This window comes from Ovis aries, chromosome 14 (assembly GCF_016772045.2).
Source record: "Ovis aries strain OAR_USU_Benz2616 breed Rambouillet chromosome 14, ARS-UI_Ramb_v3.0, whole genome shotgun sequence".
NCBI lineage: Eukaryota > Metazoa > Chordata > Mammalia > Artiodactyla > Bovidae > Ovis > Ovis aries.
This window is the reverse complement of record NC_056067.1, coordinates 47073539-47088796: the sequence shown is the minus strand read 5'-3', so window position 1 is coordinate 47088796 and position 15258 is coordinate 47073539. Positions and strand designations below refer to the sequence as shown.

At 39.3% G+C, this 15258-nt stretch overlaps 1 protein-coding gene across 1 annotated transcript in view; it reads right to left on the bottom strand.

Moving 5' to 3' along the window:
- Positions 1–6864: 6864 nt before the first annotated feature.
- LOC101109901 (zinc finger protein 607-like) overlaps positions 6865–15258 on the bottom strand; it is a 54100-nt gene continuing 45706 nt past the window's right edge. Inside the window, exons 6-8 of the mRNA XM_042230906.1 lie at positions 10705–10955; positions 8063–8087; positions 6865–7018 (exon numbers count right to left, since the gene is read on the bottom strand). Of these exons, the coding sequence (XP_042086840.1) occupies positions 6880–7018; positions 8063–8087; positions 10705–10955 (415 nt within the window). The 3' untranslated portion in view covers positions 6865–6879. The remainder of the gene's footprint in view (positions 7019–8062; positions 8088–10704; positions 10956–15258) is intronic.

Below are 15258 nucleotides of genomic sequence, written 5' to 3'. Positions count from 1 at the left end.
AACTTATATGCAGAGTACATCATGAGAAATGCTGAGCTGGATGAAGCACAAGCTGGAATCAAGACTGCTGGGGAAAATATCAATAACCTCAGATATGCAGATGACACCAGTCTTATGGCAGAAAGTGAAGAACTAAAGAGCCTCTTGATGAAAGTGAAAGAGGAGAGTGAAAAGTTGACTTAAAACTCAACATTCAAAAAACTAAGATGATGGCATCTGGTCCCATCACTTCATGGGAAATAGATGGGGAAACAGTGGAAACAGCAAGAGATTTTCTTTTCTTGGGCTCCAAAACCACCACAGATGGTGGGCGCAATCATGAAATTAAAAGATGCTTGCTCCTTGAAAGAAAAACTACGACCAACCTAGACAGCATATGAAAAAGCAGAGACATTACTTTGTCAAGAAAGGTCCGTCTAGTCAAAGCTATGGTTTTTCCAGTAGTCATGTATAGATGTGAGAGGTGGACTATAAAGAAAGCTGAGCGCCAAAGAATTGATGTTTTTGGACTGTGGTGTTGGACAAGACTCTTGAGAGTCCCTTGGACTGCGAGGAGATCCATCCAGTCCATCCTAAAGGAATATTTATTGGAAGGGCTGACGCTGACGCTGGAACTCCAAACTTTGGCCACCTGATGTGAAGAACTAACTAATTGGAAAAGACCCTGAAGCTGGGAAAGATTGAAGACAGGAGGAGAAGGGGATGACAGAGGATGAGATGGTTGGATGGCATCACCGACTCAACAGAGATGAGTTTGAGTAAACTCCAGGAGTTGGTGATGGACAGGGAGGGCTGGCGTGCTGCAGTCCATGAGGTCACAAAGAGTTGGACACAACTGAGCAACTGAACTGAAGAGGGATCAGTTTTCCATTCAGTGGGATACATCCCTTGGAGGGCAGGGGCCAGTGTTTGATCACTTTTTGACAGGAAAGCCTGTCCTTCACTCAAATTCTTTGGTTGTAATTTCCTTTCCTCAAGAGATCTTGGAGGGAGTGTTTGGTACAGGTGGACTTTTATTTAGTGTTAATATGAGAGGAAGGAAAGAAGACCCACAGTTTTGTCCCTTTATAAATGTTGTTTTTAAAAGATTTATGGATGTTCTGGGTCTTCATTGCTGCATGTTGGTTTTCGCAAGTTGCAGCGAGTGGGGGCTACTCTCTAGTTTTGATATGTGGGCTTCTCTTTCTGTGGAGCATGGGTTTTTGGCACGCTGGTTTCAGTATTTGCAGCAGGACTCAGTAGTTGTGGCTTAGTTGCTCCACAGCACATGGGATCTCCCCAGACCAGGGATCGAACCTGTGTCTCCTGCATTGGCAGGCAGATTCTTTACCACTGAGCCACCAGGGAAGTCTAAACTTTGTTCTTAAGTTCTTCAACATTTCTGATTCAGTGTTCTCATGTACATCACAGGGATAAAGAGTGAAATAATGGCTGTGTATCAATTTGAATTCAGAAGAATTCTAGCCCTTGCTTTGCCATTTATTAGTTCTTTAATCTTAGTTTTTTATTTTCTCAAAGTAAAATGGTGACAATAATGTCTACCTAAGTGAAACGCTTAATTCAGTTCCAGGAATTCAGTCCTTTTCCTCTAATGGATAGCTATTTTTAATGAGATATAGTGTGGGGATAAAAATGTAGGTTCTAGATTCAAACCAGGATTTGAATCCCTGCCTTTCAATTTAAACTGTAATCTCAAGTCAACGATTTCATTTCTCTAATCCTCAGTTTTATCATGTGCAAAAATGGGGCTCATTATGAGGTTCAAATGAGATCCTCCCTATGCCCATTTTAGCATACTGGGAGCACAGGAAAGGAATTGTAGGCTAGATGAGGGGCCTGAAACCTCAAGAGAGATTGGAGGTACCTTGAGAAAAGGGACAGAGCTCAAGGAGAGGGCCAGCAAGAGCAAAGAAGATGCCAGAGCATGAAGATGCTTAGAGGCTCAGGAGAAAATCTTGGGTGTAGGAATTATCAGAGTTCTCTGGAATATGACAGAATCTAAGCAAAAGCTTGGAAGCCCAGGCGATCAGAATCTTGGGAACTTTGGGAAGAGACCCTGGAGCAGGAGTCAGATATCATGGGAGAGGTCTGGGAGTGACTTTACTGAATTCATTTATCAATTCTTTTTTTGTTTTTTTGGTGGTGTTTTATATAATGCCTTACCATCTACAAGGAGGCATAGTTTTACTTCTCTTCCAACTTCTCACATTTTATTACTTTTCCCTGCTTAATTGCTCTGGCTAAGACTCCCAGTACTCTATTTAACAAAAGTGGTGGGAGTAGGCATCCTTGTCTTGTTTTGATCTTAACAGGAAAAGCTTTCAGTCTCTCATCATTGAGTACAATGTTAGCTGCAGGCTTCTGATACATATCCTTTATCATGTTGAGCTATGTCTCATCTATACCCACATTGTTTTTATCATAAATAGATGTTGAATTTTGTCAAATGCTTTTCTTTTGCATCTACTGAGATGATCATATGATTTTTATTTTTTATGTTGTTAATGTGGTACATCACATTAATTGATTTCTGGATGTTGAACCATCCTCTTGTTCCTGGAATAAATCTCACTTGATCATGGTGTATACTTTGAATGTATTATATTCAGTTTGTTAACATTTTGTTGAGGATTTTTACATATATGACCATCAAGGATACTGACCTGTAATTTTCTTTTCTTGTAATGTCTTTGTCTGGTTTTGGTATCAAAACACTGGCTTCATAAAATGAGTGTGGAAGTGTTCTCTCCTTTTCTATTTTTGAAGAATTTGGGAAGGATTTGTGTTACTTCCTCTTTAAATGTTTGGTAGAGGAATTAAAGAGCCTATTGATAAAGGTGAAAGAGGAGAGTGAAAAAGCTGGCTTAAAACTCAGCATTCAAAAAACTAAGATGATGGCATCTGGTTTCATCACTTCATGGCAAATAGATGGGGAAACAATGAAAATACTGACAGACTTTATTCTCTCAGGCTCCAAAATCACTGCAGGCAGTGACTGCAGCCATGGAATTAAAAGACATTTGCTTCGTGGAAGAAAATTTATAACCAACCTAGACAGCATATTACAAAGCAGAGACATCATTTTGCTGACAAAGGTCTGTCTAGCCAAAGACATGGTTTTTCTAGTAGTCATGTATGTATGTGAGCTGCTGCTGCTGCTAAGTCGCTTCAGTCGTGTCTGACTCTGTGCAGCCCCATAGACAGCACCCCACCAGGCTCCTCTGTCCCTGAGATTCTCCAGGCAAGAATACTGGAGTGGGTTGCCATATCCTCCTCCAATGCATACATGCATGCTAAGTCACTTCACTCATGTCCGACTCTGTGCAACCCTATGGACAGCAGCCCACCAGGCTCCTCTGTCCACGGGATTCTCTAGGCAAGAATACTGGAGTGGGCGTCATTTCCTTCTCCAATGTATGTGACAGTTGGGACCATAAAGAAGGCTGACTGCTGAAGAATTAATGCTTTTGAATTGTGGTACTGGAGAAGACCCTTGAGAGTCCCTTGGGCTGCAAGATCAAACCAGTCAATCCTAAAGGAAATAAATCCTGAATATTCATTGGAAGGACTGATGCTGAAGCTGAAGCTCCAGTCCTTTGGCCACCTGGTGCAAAGAGCTGATTCACTGGAAAAGACCCTGATGCTGGGAAAGATTGAGGGCAGGAGGAGAAAGGGGCAACAGAGAATGATAGTTGGATGGCATCATTGACTCAATGAACATGAGTCTGAGCAAAATTCGAGAGATAAGGAAGGACAGGAAAGCCTGGAGTGCTACAGTTCATAGGGTCGCAAAGAGTTGGAAGTGACTGAGTGACTTAACAACAACAATATATAATAATAGATGTATTATATACTATGTATATAGTAACTTGGAGAAGTACCATGCTGACCTATTGCAGGCTTATTCTATTACAGAACTCAAGTTATTCTGTCTTGTATTATATTTAATTCTAAAACCTAAACATGGAGATGGTGAAGAACAGGCAAGTCTGGCGTGATGCAGTCCATGGGGTCGCAAAGAGTCAGACACTACTGAGTGACTGAACAACAAAACATGTATGGGACAATGATGTTAACCATCAGATGGTGAACAACTGAATAGGATAGTGGATTCCCCAACTGCAACAAGTGGTTAGAGAGGTATAGGTTATAAGGGACAATCACACTGACATCATAGATGGTGGGCTGACAATGCATAACTTGTAATTTCCATGAATCATTCTTATTTGGCAGATAACAATTCTTTTATATGGTTGAATACCAACTATGCAAAAATACACAATATTTTATCAAAACCAATATGATTTGCTGTTGGCACTTCTTTGACATTGCCCGAAAAAAAAAGTGAAAGGTATTTCAAATGACTCATTTCTGACATTTATCTGGTTGGAAGTGTTTGAAAGTAGGTATCCTGATTTTAAAAATGGTCAGGTAGGTGTGTTGAGAGGGTGGAAGAGACGTTCCTTTTAGTATTAATATTAGAAAAACTAATGAATCTAGATCACAGATCAGGAAACTTGTTCTTAAAGGTCAAGAGTAAATATTTTAGGCTTATGGGGTATACATTTTCTGTTATAGCTTTAGATAATATGTAAGTGAATGAATACGGCTGTGTTCCAATAAAACTTTAGAAAACAGGTGGCTGGCCCACAGGGCAATCATTTGCTAACCTTTAACAGTAGAAAGTACCAGACTGGAGACATAAACACACTACCATGTGTAAAACAGATAGCTTAGTGGAAATCTGCAGTGCAGCACAGGGAGCTCACTCAGTAATCTGTGATGGTCTAGATGGGTGTGATGGGTGGTGGGGGTGAAAGAGAGGCCCAAGAGGGAGGGGATACATGTACACACAGAGCTGATTCACTTTGCTGTATAGCAGAACCACAATAATTAAACAAGTAAATAGAAAGTATTAGATCAATTGCTTCAAACTGGATCATTCAAGATTTAAAATCAAATAAGAATAGTGAAGTTTTGAATATTCTAGATAAATGATTTTTAATTACATAATTCTTTTGGTAGATTCTCAGTTTTAGTTGGCAGGTAATATATTTGGATTTTCTATGCTCAATTTATAAGGAAACTTCATTTAGCTTTTGACTTTTAGGACCTATTATTCTAACAGATTTGTTATAATTATGTAATCCATACAGCAATGAGCTAGAAAGACTGTTAGAAATAATTTCCTTCTTTAAGCCTTACCTGACTATGTGCCATAGTGCTGCCTTTTAAAAAAGAGTTGTTTTCCTTTGATTCTTTTTTCTTCCATATTTATGGCTAAATCCCCTTTCTTACTAACAATGCTATAATGTAACATTTATAATTTTTCTTGGCCAGATTCACCAACATTTATTTGATGTTAACATTTTTTTAAAAAAAATTTAAAGTTAAAAAAGTTTCAAGATTACTGTTACATTTCTAAATTATTAAAAAATATTTTTATATATATATTCATTACTTTTCACAGAAAAAAACCCAAACTTTTATTAGAGTATCATTTTGGTTAATAATCAATAAACTGTAATAATTTTTGTTGTATTGATTGCTTCTTATAAGTTTCCAGGTCGCTCAGTGGTACACAACCTGCCTGTCAATGCAAGATACTTGATCCCTGGGTAGAGAAGATCCTCTGGAGAAGGAAAAGGCAACCTGCTTCAGTATTCAGTATTTGGGAAATCCCATGGACAGAGAAGCCTGGTGGGCTACAGTCCATGAGGTCACAAGAGTCAGACATGACTTAGCAACTAAACACACACACACACACACCACACCCTTACTGAATAAATATTATTATCTTAAATGATAGCTTTCTATGTTCTTTATACTCCAATAACAGCACTATAATATAGGTACTATTACGATCACTTACAAAAGACTCCCACAGGGATAGATTTTTGCACGCAGGTTCTAAAAATCAAATGGCAATCAGGATTTTTTTTTTTTCAGATTTGTTAGGTCAACAAGGATTTTCTTTGGCATTAGTTTTTTTCAAATGTAACAAGAGTTGACTAGGGCTATAGAGCTTTTATAAACAGCATACAAAGCAAGGTCATTTCTACATTCTCTGAATTTTTCTCCATTATAAATATTCTGGTAATCCATAAATAGAGAAATGCTAGTAAAGGCCTTCTGAGTTACAAAAACATAAACTATAAATTTCTGAATTTGAACATTTGGGTCGTAACTAAAAAATCTGAAACATTATTTACATTCTGAGGGCTTCTCACCAGTATAAATTATTTAACGCCTTAAGAATTGAACCATATCTAAAAGCTTTCCCATGTTCTTTTCATTCAAAAATTTTCTCAGTGTTATAAATACAATGACTTACTATACATTCTCTACTGCATATATATGCTTTTCCACAGTCCTTACATTCATGTTTCTCTCCAGTACGAATTTTCTGATACACTTTAAGGCTTGAACTAAGCCTAAATGATTTTCCACATTTGTTACATTCTAAAGCTCTCTCAGAGGGAATGATGCTGAAGCTGAAACTCCAGTACTTTGGCCACCTCATGCGAAGAGTTGACTTATTGGAAAATACTCTGATGCTGGGAGGGATTAGGGGGAGGAGACGGGGACGACAGAGGATGAAATGGCTGGATGGCATCACTGACTCGATGGACATGAGTCTGACTGAACTCCGGGAGTTGGTGATGGACAGGGAGGCCTGGCGTGCTATGATTCATGGGGTTGCAAAGAGTCGGACACGACTGAGTGACTGAACTGAACTGAACTGAAAGCTCTCTCACCACTGTGAATACTCTGAGGTCGAGTAAGTTGTTCATACACACTAAAGGCTTCCCACATGCCTTACATTCATAGGGTTTCTCTCCAGTATGAAATCTACATTGTATAATTAGTTGATGTCCACTACTCACACTCTTTACATTGATGGGGTTTCTCACCAGTGTGAATTCTGTGATGCATTCTAAGGCTTTCAACGTGACTAAAGGCCTTCCAACATTCTTTACACTGATATGGTTTCTCTAAAGTATGAATTCTCTTATGCCTAACAAGGTTTGAGGGGTGATAAAGGCCTTTTCTAGAGGAGCTATCCCACACTGAAGGTCAGGAACGGTGGCAGTAAGGAGATACCCCTCGTCCAAGGTAAGGAGCAGCAGCTGTACTTTGCTGGAACAGCTGTGAAGAGATACCCCACGCCCAAGGTAAGAGAAATCCAAGTAAGATGGTAGGTGTTGCAAGAGGGCATCAGAGGGCAGACACACCGAAACCATACTCACAGAAAACTAGTTAATCTAATCACCCTAGGACCACAGCCTCGTCTAACTCAATGAAACCAAGCCATGCCCGCGGGGCAACCCAAGACGGGCAGGTCATGGTGGAGAGGTCTGACAGAATGTGGTCCACTGGAGAAGGGAATGGCAAGCCACTTCAATATTCTTGCCTTGAGAACCCCATGAACAGTATGAAAAGGCAAAATGATAGGTTACTGGAAGAGGAACTCCCCAGGTCATTAGGTGCCCAATATGCTACAGTGGAGAAATAACTCCAGAAAGAATGAAGGGATGGAGCCAAAGCAAAAACAATACCCAGTTGTGGATGTGACTGGTGATGGAAGCAAGATACGATGCTATAAAGAGCAATACTGCATAGGAACCTGGAATGTCAGGTCCATGAATCAAGGCAAATTGGAAGTGGTCAAACAAGAGATGGCAAGGGTGAACGTCGACATTCTAGGAATCAGCGAACTAAAATGGACTGGAATGGGTGAATTTAACTCTGATGACCATTATGTCTACTACTGCGGGCAGGAATCCCTCAGAAGAAATGGAGTAGCCATCATGGTCAACAAAAGAGTCCGAAATGCAGTACTTGGATGCAATCTCAAAAACGACAGAATGATCTCTTTTCGTTTCCAAGGCAAACCATTCAATATCATGGTAATCCAAGTCTATGCCCCAACCAGTAACGCTGAAAAAACTGAAGTTGAATGGTTTTATGAAGACCTACAAGACCTTTTAGAACTGACACTCAAAAAGGATGTCCTTTTCATTATAGGGGACTGGCATGCAAAAGTAGGAAGTCAAGAAACACCTGGAGTAACAGGCAAATTTGGCCTTGGAATGCAGAATGAAGCAGGGCAAAGACTAATAGAGTTTTGCCAAGAAAATGCACTGGTCAAACATACTCTTCCAACAACACAAGAGAAGACTCTACACATGGATATCACCAGATGGTCAACACCGAAATCAGACTGATTATATTCTTTGCAGCCAAAGATGGAGAAGCTCTATACAGTCAACAAAAACAAGACCAGGAGCTGACTGTGGCTCAGATCATGAACTCCTTATTGCCAAATTCATACTTATATTGAAGAAAGTAGGGAAAACTGCTAGACCATTCAGTTATGACCTAAATCAAATCCCTTATGATTATACAGTGGAAGTGAGAAATAGATTTAAGGGCCTAGATCTGATAGATAGAGTGCCTGATGAACTATGGAATGAGGTTCGTGACATTGTACAGGAGACAGGGATCAAGACCATCCCCATGGAAAAGAAATGCAAAAAAGCAAAATGGCTATCTGGGGAGGTCTTACAAATAGCTGTGAAAAGAAGAGAGGAGAAAAGCAGAGGAGAAAAGGAAAGATATAAGCATCTGAATGCAGAGTTCCAAAGAATAGCAAGAAGAAATAAGAAAGCCTTCTTCAGCGATCAATGCAAAGAAATAGAGGAAAACAACAGAATGGGAAAGACTAGAGATCTCTTCAAGAAAATTAGAGATATCAAGAGAACATTTCATGCAAAGATGGGCTTGATAAAGGACAGAAATGGTATGGACCTAACAAGCAGAAGATAGTAAGAAGAGGTGGCAAGAATACACGGAAGAACTGTACAAAAAAGATCTTCACGACCCAGATAATCATGATGATGTGATCACTCATCTAGAGCCAGACATCTTGGAATGTGAAGTCAAGTGGGCCTTAGAAAGCATCACTACGAACAAAGCTAGTGGAGGTGATGGAATTCCAGTAGAGTTATTTCAAGTCCTGAAAGATGATGCTGTGAAAGTGCTGCACTCAATATGCCAGCAAATTTGGAAAACTCAGCAGTGGCCACAGGACTGGAAAAGGTCAGTTTTCATTCCAATCCCAAAGAAAGGCAATGCCAAAGAATGCTCAAACTACCGCACAATTGCACTCATCTCACACACTAGTAAAGTAATGGTCAAAATTCTCCAAGCCAGGCTTCAGCAATACGTGAACCGTGAACTCCCTGATGTTCAAGCTGGTTTTAGAAAAGGCAGAGGAACCAGAGATCAAATTGCCAACATCTGCTGGATCATGGAAAAAGCAAGAGAGTCCCAGAAAAACATCTATTTCTGCTTTATTGACTATGCCAAAGCCTTTGACTGTGTGGATCACAAGAAACTGTGGAAAATTCTGAAAGAAATGGGAATATCAGACCACCTAACCTGCCTCTTGAGAAATCTGTATGCAGGTCAGGAAGCAACAGTTAGAACTGGACATGGAACAACAGACTGGTTCCAAATAGGAAAACGAGTGTGTCAACGCTGTATATTGTCACCCTGCTTATTTAACTTCTATGCAGAGTACATCATGAGAAACACTGGACTGGAAGAAACACAAGCTGGAATCAAGATTGCCAGGAGAAATATCAAAAACCTCAGATATGCAGATGACACCACCCTTATGGCGAAAGTGAAGAGGAGCTAAAAAGCCTCTTGATGAAAGTGAAAGAGGAGAGCGAAAAGTTGGCTTAAAGCTCAACATTCAGAAAACGAAGATCATGGCATCTGGTCCCATCACTTCATGGGAAATAGATGGGGAAACAGTAGAAACAGTGTCAGACTTTATTTTTGGGGGCTCCAAGATCACTGCAGATGGTGATTGCAGCCATGAAATTAAAAGACGCTTACTCCTTGGAAGAAAAGTTATGACCAACCTAGATAGTATATTCAAAAGCAGAGACATTACTTTGCCGACTAAGGTCCATCTAGTCAAGGCTATGGTTTTTCCTGTGGTCATGTATGGATGTGAGAGTTGGACTGTGAAGAAGGCTGAGCGCCAAAGAATTGATGCTTTTGAATTGTGGTGTTGGAGAAGACTCTTGAGAGTCCCTTGGACTGCAAGGAGATCCAACCAGTCCATTCTGAAGGAGATCAACCCTGGGATTTCTTTGGAAGGAATGATGCTAAAGCTGAGGCTCCAGTACTTCGGCCACCTCATGCAAAGAGCTGACTCATTGGAAAAAACTCTGATGCTGGGAGGGATTGGGGACAGGAGGAGAAGGGGACTTCAGAGGATGGATGGCTGGATGGCATCACGGACTCAATGGACATGAGTCTGAGTGAAATCCGGGAAATGGTGATGGACAGGGAGGCCTGGCGTGCTGCGATTTATGGGGTAGCGAAGAGTCAGACACGACTGAGCAACTGAACTGAACTGAGCTGAAGTGAACTGAAAGGCCTTTCCACATTCTTTACATTCATAGGATTTCTCACCAGTATGAATTATGTGATGCATTCTTAGCCTTCCACCATTAATAAAGGCCTTCCCACATTCTTCACATTTATAGGGTTTCTCACCAGTACGAATTCTCTCATGTTGAATAAGTGCTGAAGCATGACTAAAGGGCTTCTCACATTCACGACATTCAAAGGGTTTTATACCGATATGCATTTACTGAAGCGGAATGAGTTGATAGCCATGACTAAATGTCATCCCACATTCCTTACACTTATAGGCCTTCTCCCCAGAATGAATTCTCTCATGTTGAACAAGATGTGAGGCACGACTAAAGGCCTTTCCCCATTCCTTACATTTGTAGGGTTTCTCCCCAGTATGAATTCTATGATGTTCCCTAAGACCTATACTAAGACTAAAGATCATCTCACATTCATGGCATTCATAGGGTTTTTCACCACTATGAATTAGTTGATGTTCCAGAAAGTTGGATGAACCACTGAAGGCCTTTCCATACTGCTACATTCATAGGGTTTCTCACCAGTTTGAATTTTCTGACGCACAGTAAGAATGTTTTTAATAAATATGTACATTTTCACAGCTGAGCATTTTATATTTTGAATTCAAATCTAAAAGAGAAAAACATTTTATTTCCTTGACAAAGAACAGTAAATATTCTACACTACTACTACTACTACTAAGTCGCTTCAGTTGTGTCCGACTCTGTGAGACCCCATAGATGGCAGCCCACCAGGCTCCGCTGTCCCTGGGATTCTCCAGGCAAGAATACTGGAGTGCGTTGCCATTTCCTTCTCCAATGCATGAGAGTGAAGTCAAAGTGAAGTCGCTCAATTGTCTCCAACTCTTAGCGACCCCATGGACTGCAGCCCACCAGGCTCCTCCATCCATGGGATTTTCTAGGCAAGAGTACTGGAGTGGGGTGCCACTGCCTTCTCCAATATTCTACACTACATTCTTTTAAATTAAAAATATCACTCATCAGAGTGAATTACTTTAGATAACTCTAAAATCAGCTATACACTATAATATTAATGACAGTTTCCATAACTCATTTATCATACTTTACTAGAGTGATTTAATATACTCTTTCTTGTATCAGTTTCCATCAAAGACTTACAGAGGTGTTACTGGCCAAAACTGTGAAAACAGCAGCATAAAAATGATTGTGATAGGATGTAACAATATGATAAAAGGCAATGAGAGATTTCCTTGGTGGCTAAGACTCTGGGCTCCTAACGCAGGGGTCATGGGTTTGATCATTGGTCAGGGAACTAGATCCTATATGGCACAACTCATACCCAGTGCAGCCAAATAAATAAATACATATATACTAAAAACCAGCAAATAAGAAAAAAAGCAATGAGTCCACAATGATACAAGAGAAAATAAATTTAAAAAACCATTTTCACATTAAATAACTCCTTAACTGAATATGTTCTAGTACCATCATGGTGATGTAAACCCTTTCAAGATCATCTCCCTCTCTGATTATCAACTAAAAATGTTTGACAAAATAAAAAAATCGAACACTTGAGGTCTGTAAATTAAATGGAAAAGGATTGTGGAGGGAAGTAAAAACCTTAAAAAATGACCTACACTAGACTGAGTTTCTTGCCACTTTCTCTATCACTCACAGCTTTGCAATATGGGTTGGCCTCAAGTATACTGGGGCAAAACTGAGTCACAAAGAAACCCCAGCATATTTCCTACCACAAGAATCACAGTAAGGAATACTACCGAAGAGGAAAGTGAGGGAGGAACCCTAGAAAGGAAACGCTGAGAGAAGGTTCCCTAATCTGGGGAGGAAACATGTACAACTCTTAGCCTAAACATGAATCGTGTATGCATGAAATGGACACAAACCAGTATAGCTAAGCCCAGAACCAGAGAATTATACTACTGCCCCCAAACAGCAGGACAGAACATGTAGCCTAAATTTTATTGCTTCAATTACTTGCTAAAACAAAAATATCAACATGTAAACATTTCAACACAACACAGCACTCCCAATGTCCAAAAAACAACTTAAAAATCATTAATTGTAAAAAGAACAACAACAAAAAATGTGATCCCCTCTCAAGGTAAAAGATAAACCACAGATGCTGAGACAACACAGAAAAAAAGAAACCACATAAAGGAAAACGTTAAAACTATAAAACTGAAATAAGTAACTTCTAAAATGTTGGGGAGAACGGATACATGTATATGTATGGCTGAATCCCTTTGCTCAGCCAGGGCAAAACTACCACAACACTGTTGAAACTACCACAACATTGTTTACCAGCTATACTTCAATACAAAATAAAAAGTTTAAAGTTTGAGGAAAAAAAATGCTGGGGAGCTTGCGGCAGAATGGAAATGACAGAGGAAAAAGTAAATATGACAGATGTATAGAAGTTATTGCAGTAATATATGTAAAGATACAAATAGAATCTGAAAAGGAAAGGAGACAGATTGAGGCAAAAAACTGATTGAAAAAAAATTACTACAGGAAGCTATCTACACTGATAGAAACTTTAGGAATGAAAGATGGCAACATGAAAGTTAAATATCTAGGTAAATATATTAAGGTCATTTATTCCCCTATTAAGTTATTTCAGATATATTTGACTGGAAAGCAAAGCTTTTAACAGTCTGGTGGTGTTTTCAATATATGTAAATGTGATAAACACGACAATTATAATATAAAGTGAAAGGTAAGTATAAACGTATTGAAGCTATAGTTTTTTTCATTTTACAAGAAATGCTACAATATTTGAAAAAATAGACTGTGAAAGCTTAGGTATATTTTATACTGCAACCCCCATAACATACACTAAAAACCAAATATTCAAAGAGAAATAGTCAAAATACCAAGAGAAAAACTAAAATGAATACTAAAGAAATATTTCAATACTCCAGTACAAAGCAGGAAATGGAAACAGAAGACCTAAAACAAAGACAGACAGGACATTAGGAAGCGTGAACTATAAAGATACAGCCCCTTGTTCTCCCCAAGAGATACTGAATCAACAGGGTTACATGTACCAAAATATCTTTACTCTAAAAACTAGTTAAGGGGCTCTAGCACTCAGATAAATACATAAACAAAAGAAAAGACAGCCAAGAAATTTGCTTGTTTACAGTTTGTTTGCCCGAGTCCCTCTTGCCACCCAGTATAATGAGGTGTGATGGGAAGAATATGTGCCATGCTCAGTTGTTCAGTCGTGTCCTACTTTTTGTGACCCTAGGAATGGCATCCCACCAGGCTCCTCTGTCCATGGGATTTCCCAGGCAAGAATACTGGAGTGGGCTGCCATTTCCTCCTTCAGGGAATCTTCCCAACCCAGGGATCGAACCTGAGTCTGTTGCATCTTCTGCACTAGCAGGTGGATGCTTTTTCAACTGAGCCACCTAGGAAGCCCACCTACCCCTAATTTCTGGCTCCTTCCTCAAAACAGGAAAAACGTGGAACTTGTGTCCAACGTTCTGACTTCCCTGGGGGCTGCCCAAGGGACTGGTTTTTGTCTTATCTGGCTTGGTTTGCCAATGGGAATGGTGGCATAGTTTGTACATCACATTGGAGGCTACTGAAAACACAGTTGAGTATTGCAGCATGTTAGGGTGGCAAAGAATATGCATTTCCGCAGGCAGGCAACAGGAGAAGCAAAAGATTAAGCGTAGAGGAATACAAGAGAAACTAAAAGGTCCTCAGAAGAAACAGGAAATTAAGATGTCAAAAGCAGCCATTTATACTAAAATAAAAGCATACACACAACCCCAAAGATGCTTCCCAAGAAAAGGTGGTTGATAGGTTCCAGGACCCCTGGTTGGGCTTACTGGTGAAGGTAGTAAGGCAGTCTCTAAAGACTGTAAGAAGTGGCTGTTTCCACAAAGCCAAAGTCTCAGTGAAAAATCACAAGGGATACAGAGAAACAAAGAAATCAAAGGATCAATACAAAGCGCCAGAAACCAACTCTAAAGAAAAGCAGATATATGAAGTTCCTGAAAAAGAATTTTAAAATTATGGTTTAAAGAGTCTTCCCTGGTGCCTCAGTGGTAAAGAATCTGCCTACCAATGCAAGAGACGCTGGTTCAGTCCCTGGGTCAGGAAGTTCCCCTGGAGAAGGAAATGGCAACCTACTCCAGTATTCTTGCTTGGAGAATCCCATAGACAGAGAAGCCTGGCAGGCTACAGTCCATATGGTCACAAAGACTCAGACACAACTAAGCAACTGAGCAACAGAATTTGGGATAGTGTTGCCATCTTAACAGTATTAAGTGTTCTGAATTTTCTGATATGCTGTAAGAGCTGAAAGAACAACATAAATCAGAATTAGAAAAACTCAGAAATGAAGTGATAGAGCTCAGCAACATAGTAGAGATAAAAGAAAAAATAATTTCAGAATATTAACCTAGAAAGAAATAAGAAAAACTCTAATATATTAATATTAGGACAAAAATTTTTAATAAAAAATTTCAAATATGTAAAAAGTATATGGGAAAGTAAATAAACAAATAAATTTATATTTATTTTATCTAGACTTCAAAGTCTCATTAATAAGGTTTTTGAAATAATGTATTAAAATATATATTAAAAATTTAATCAGATCATGGCTCTTAAATAATCTTAGAAAACAATTTTAATTCTTCTTAATAACACCTTAAGTTACCTGAACTGCCATAATATATTGACTTCATGTTTTGTAAGTTAACCCTCAATAACTCTATTCCGATCTGCCACATACTCCTTAACATACAACATTCATGTTCATCTTCAGGCCTTTGTACGTGTCATTTAT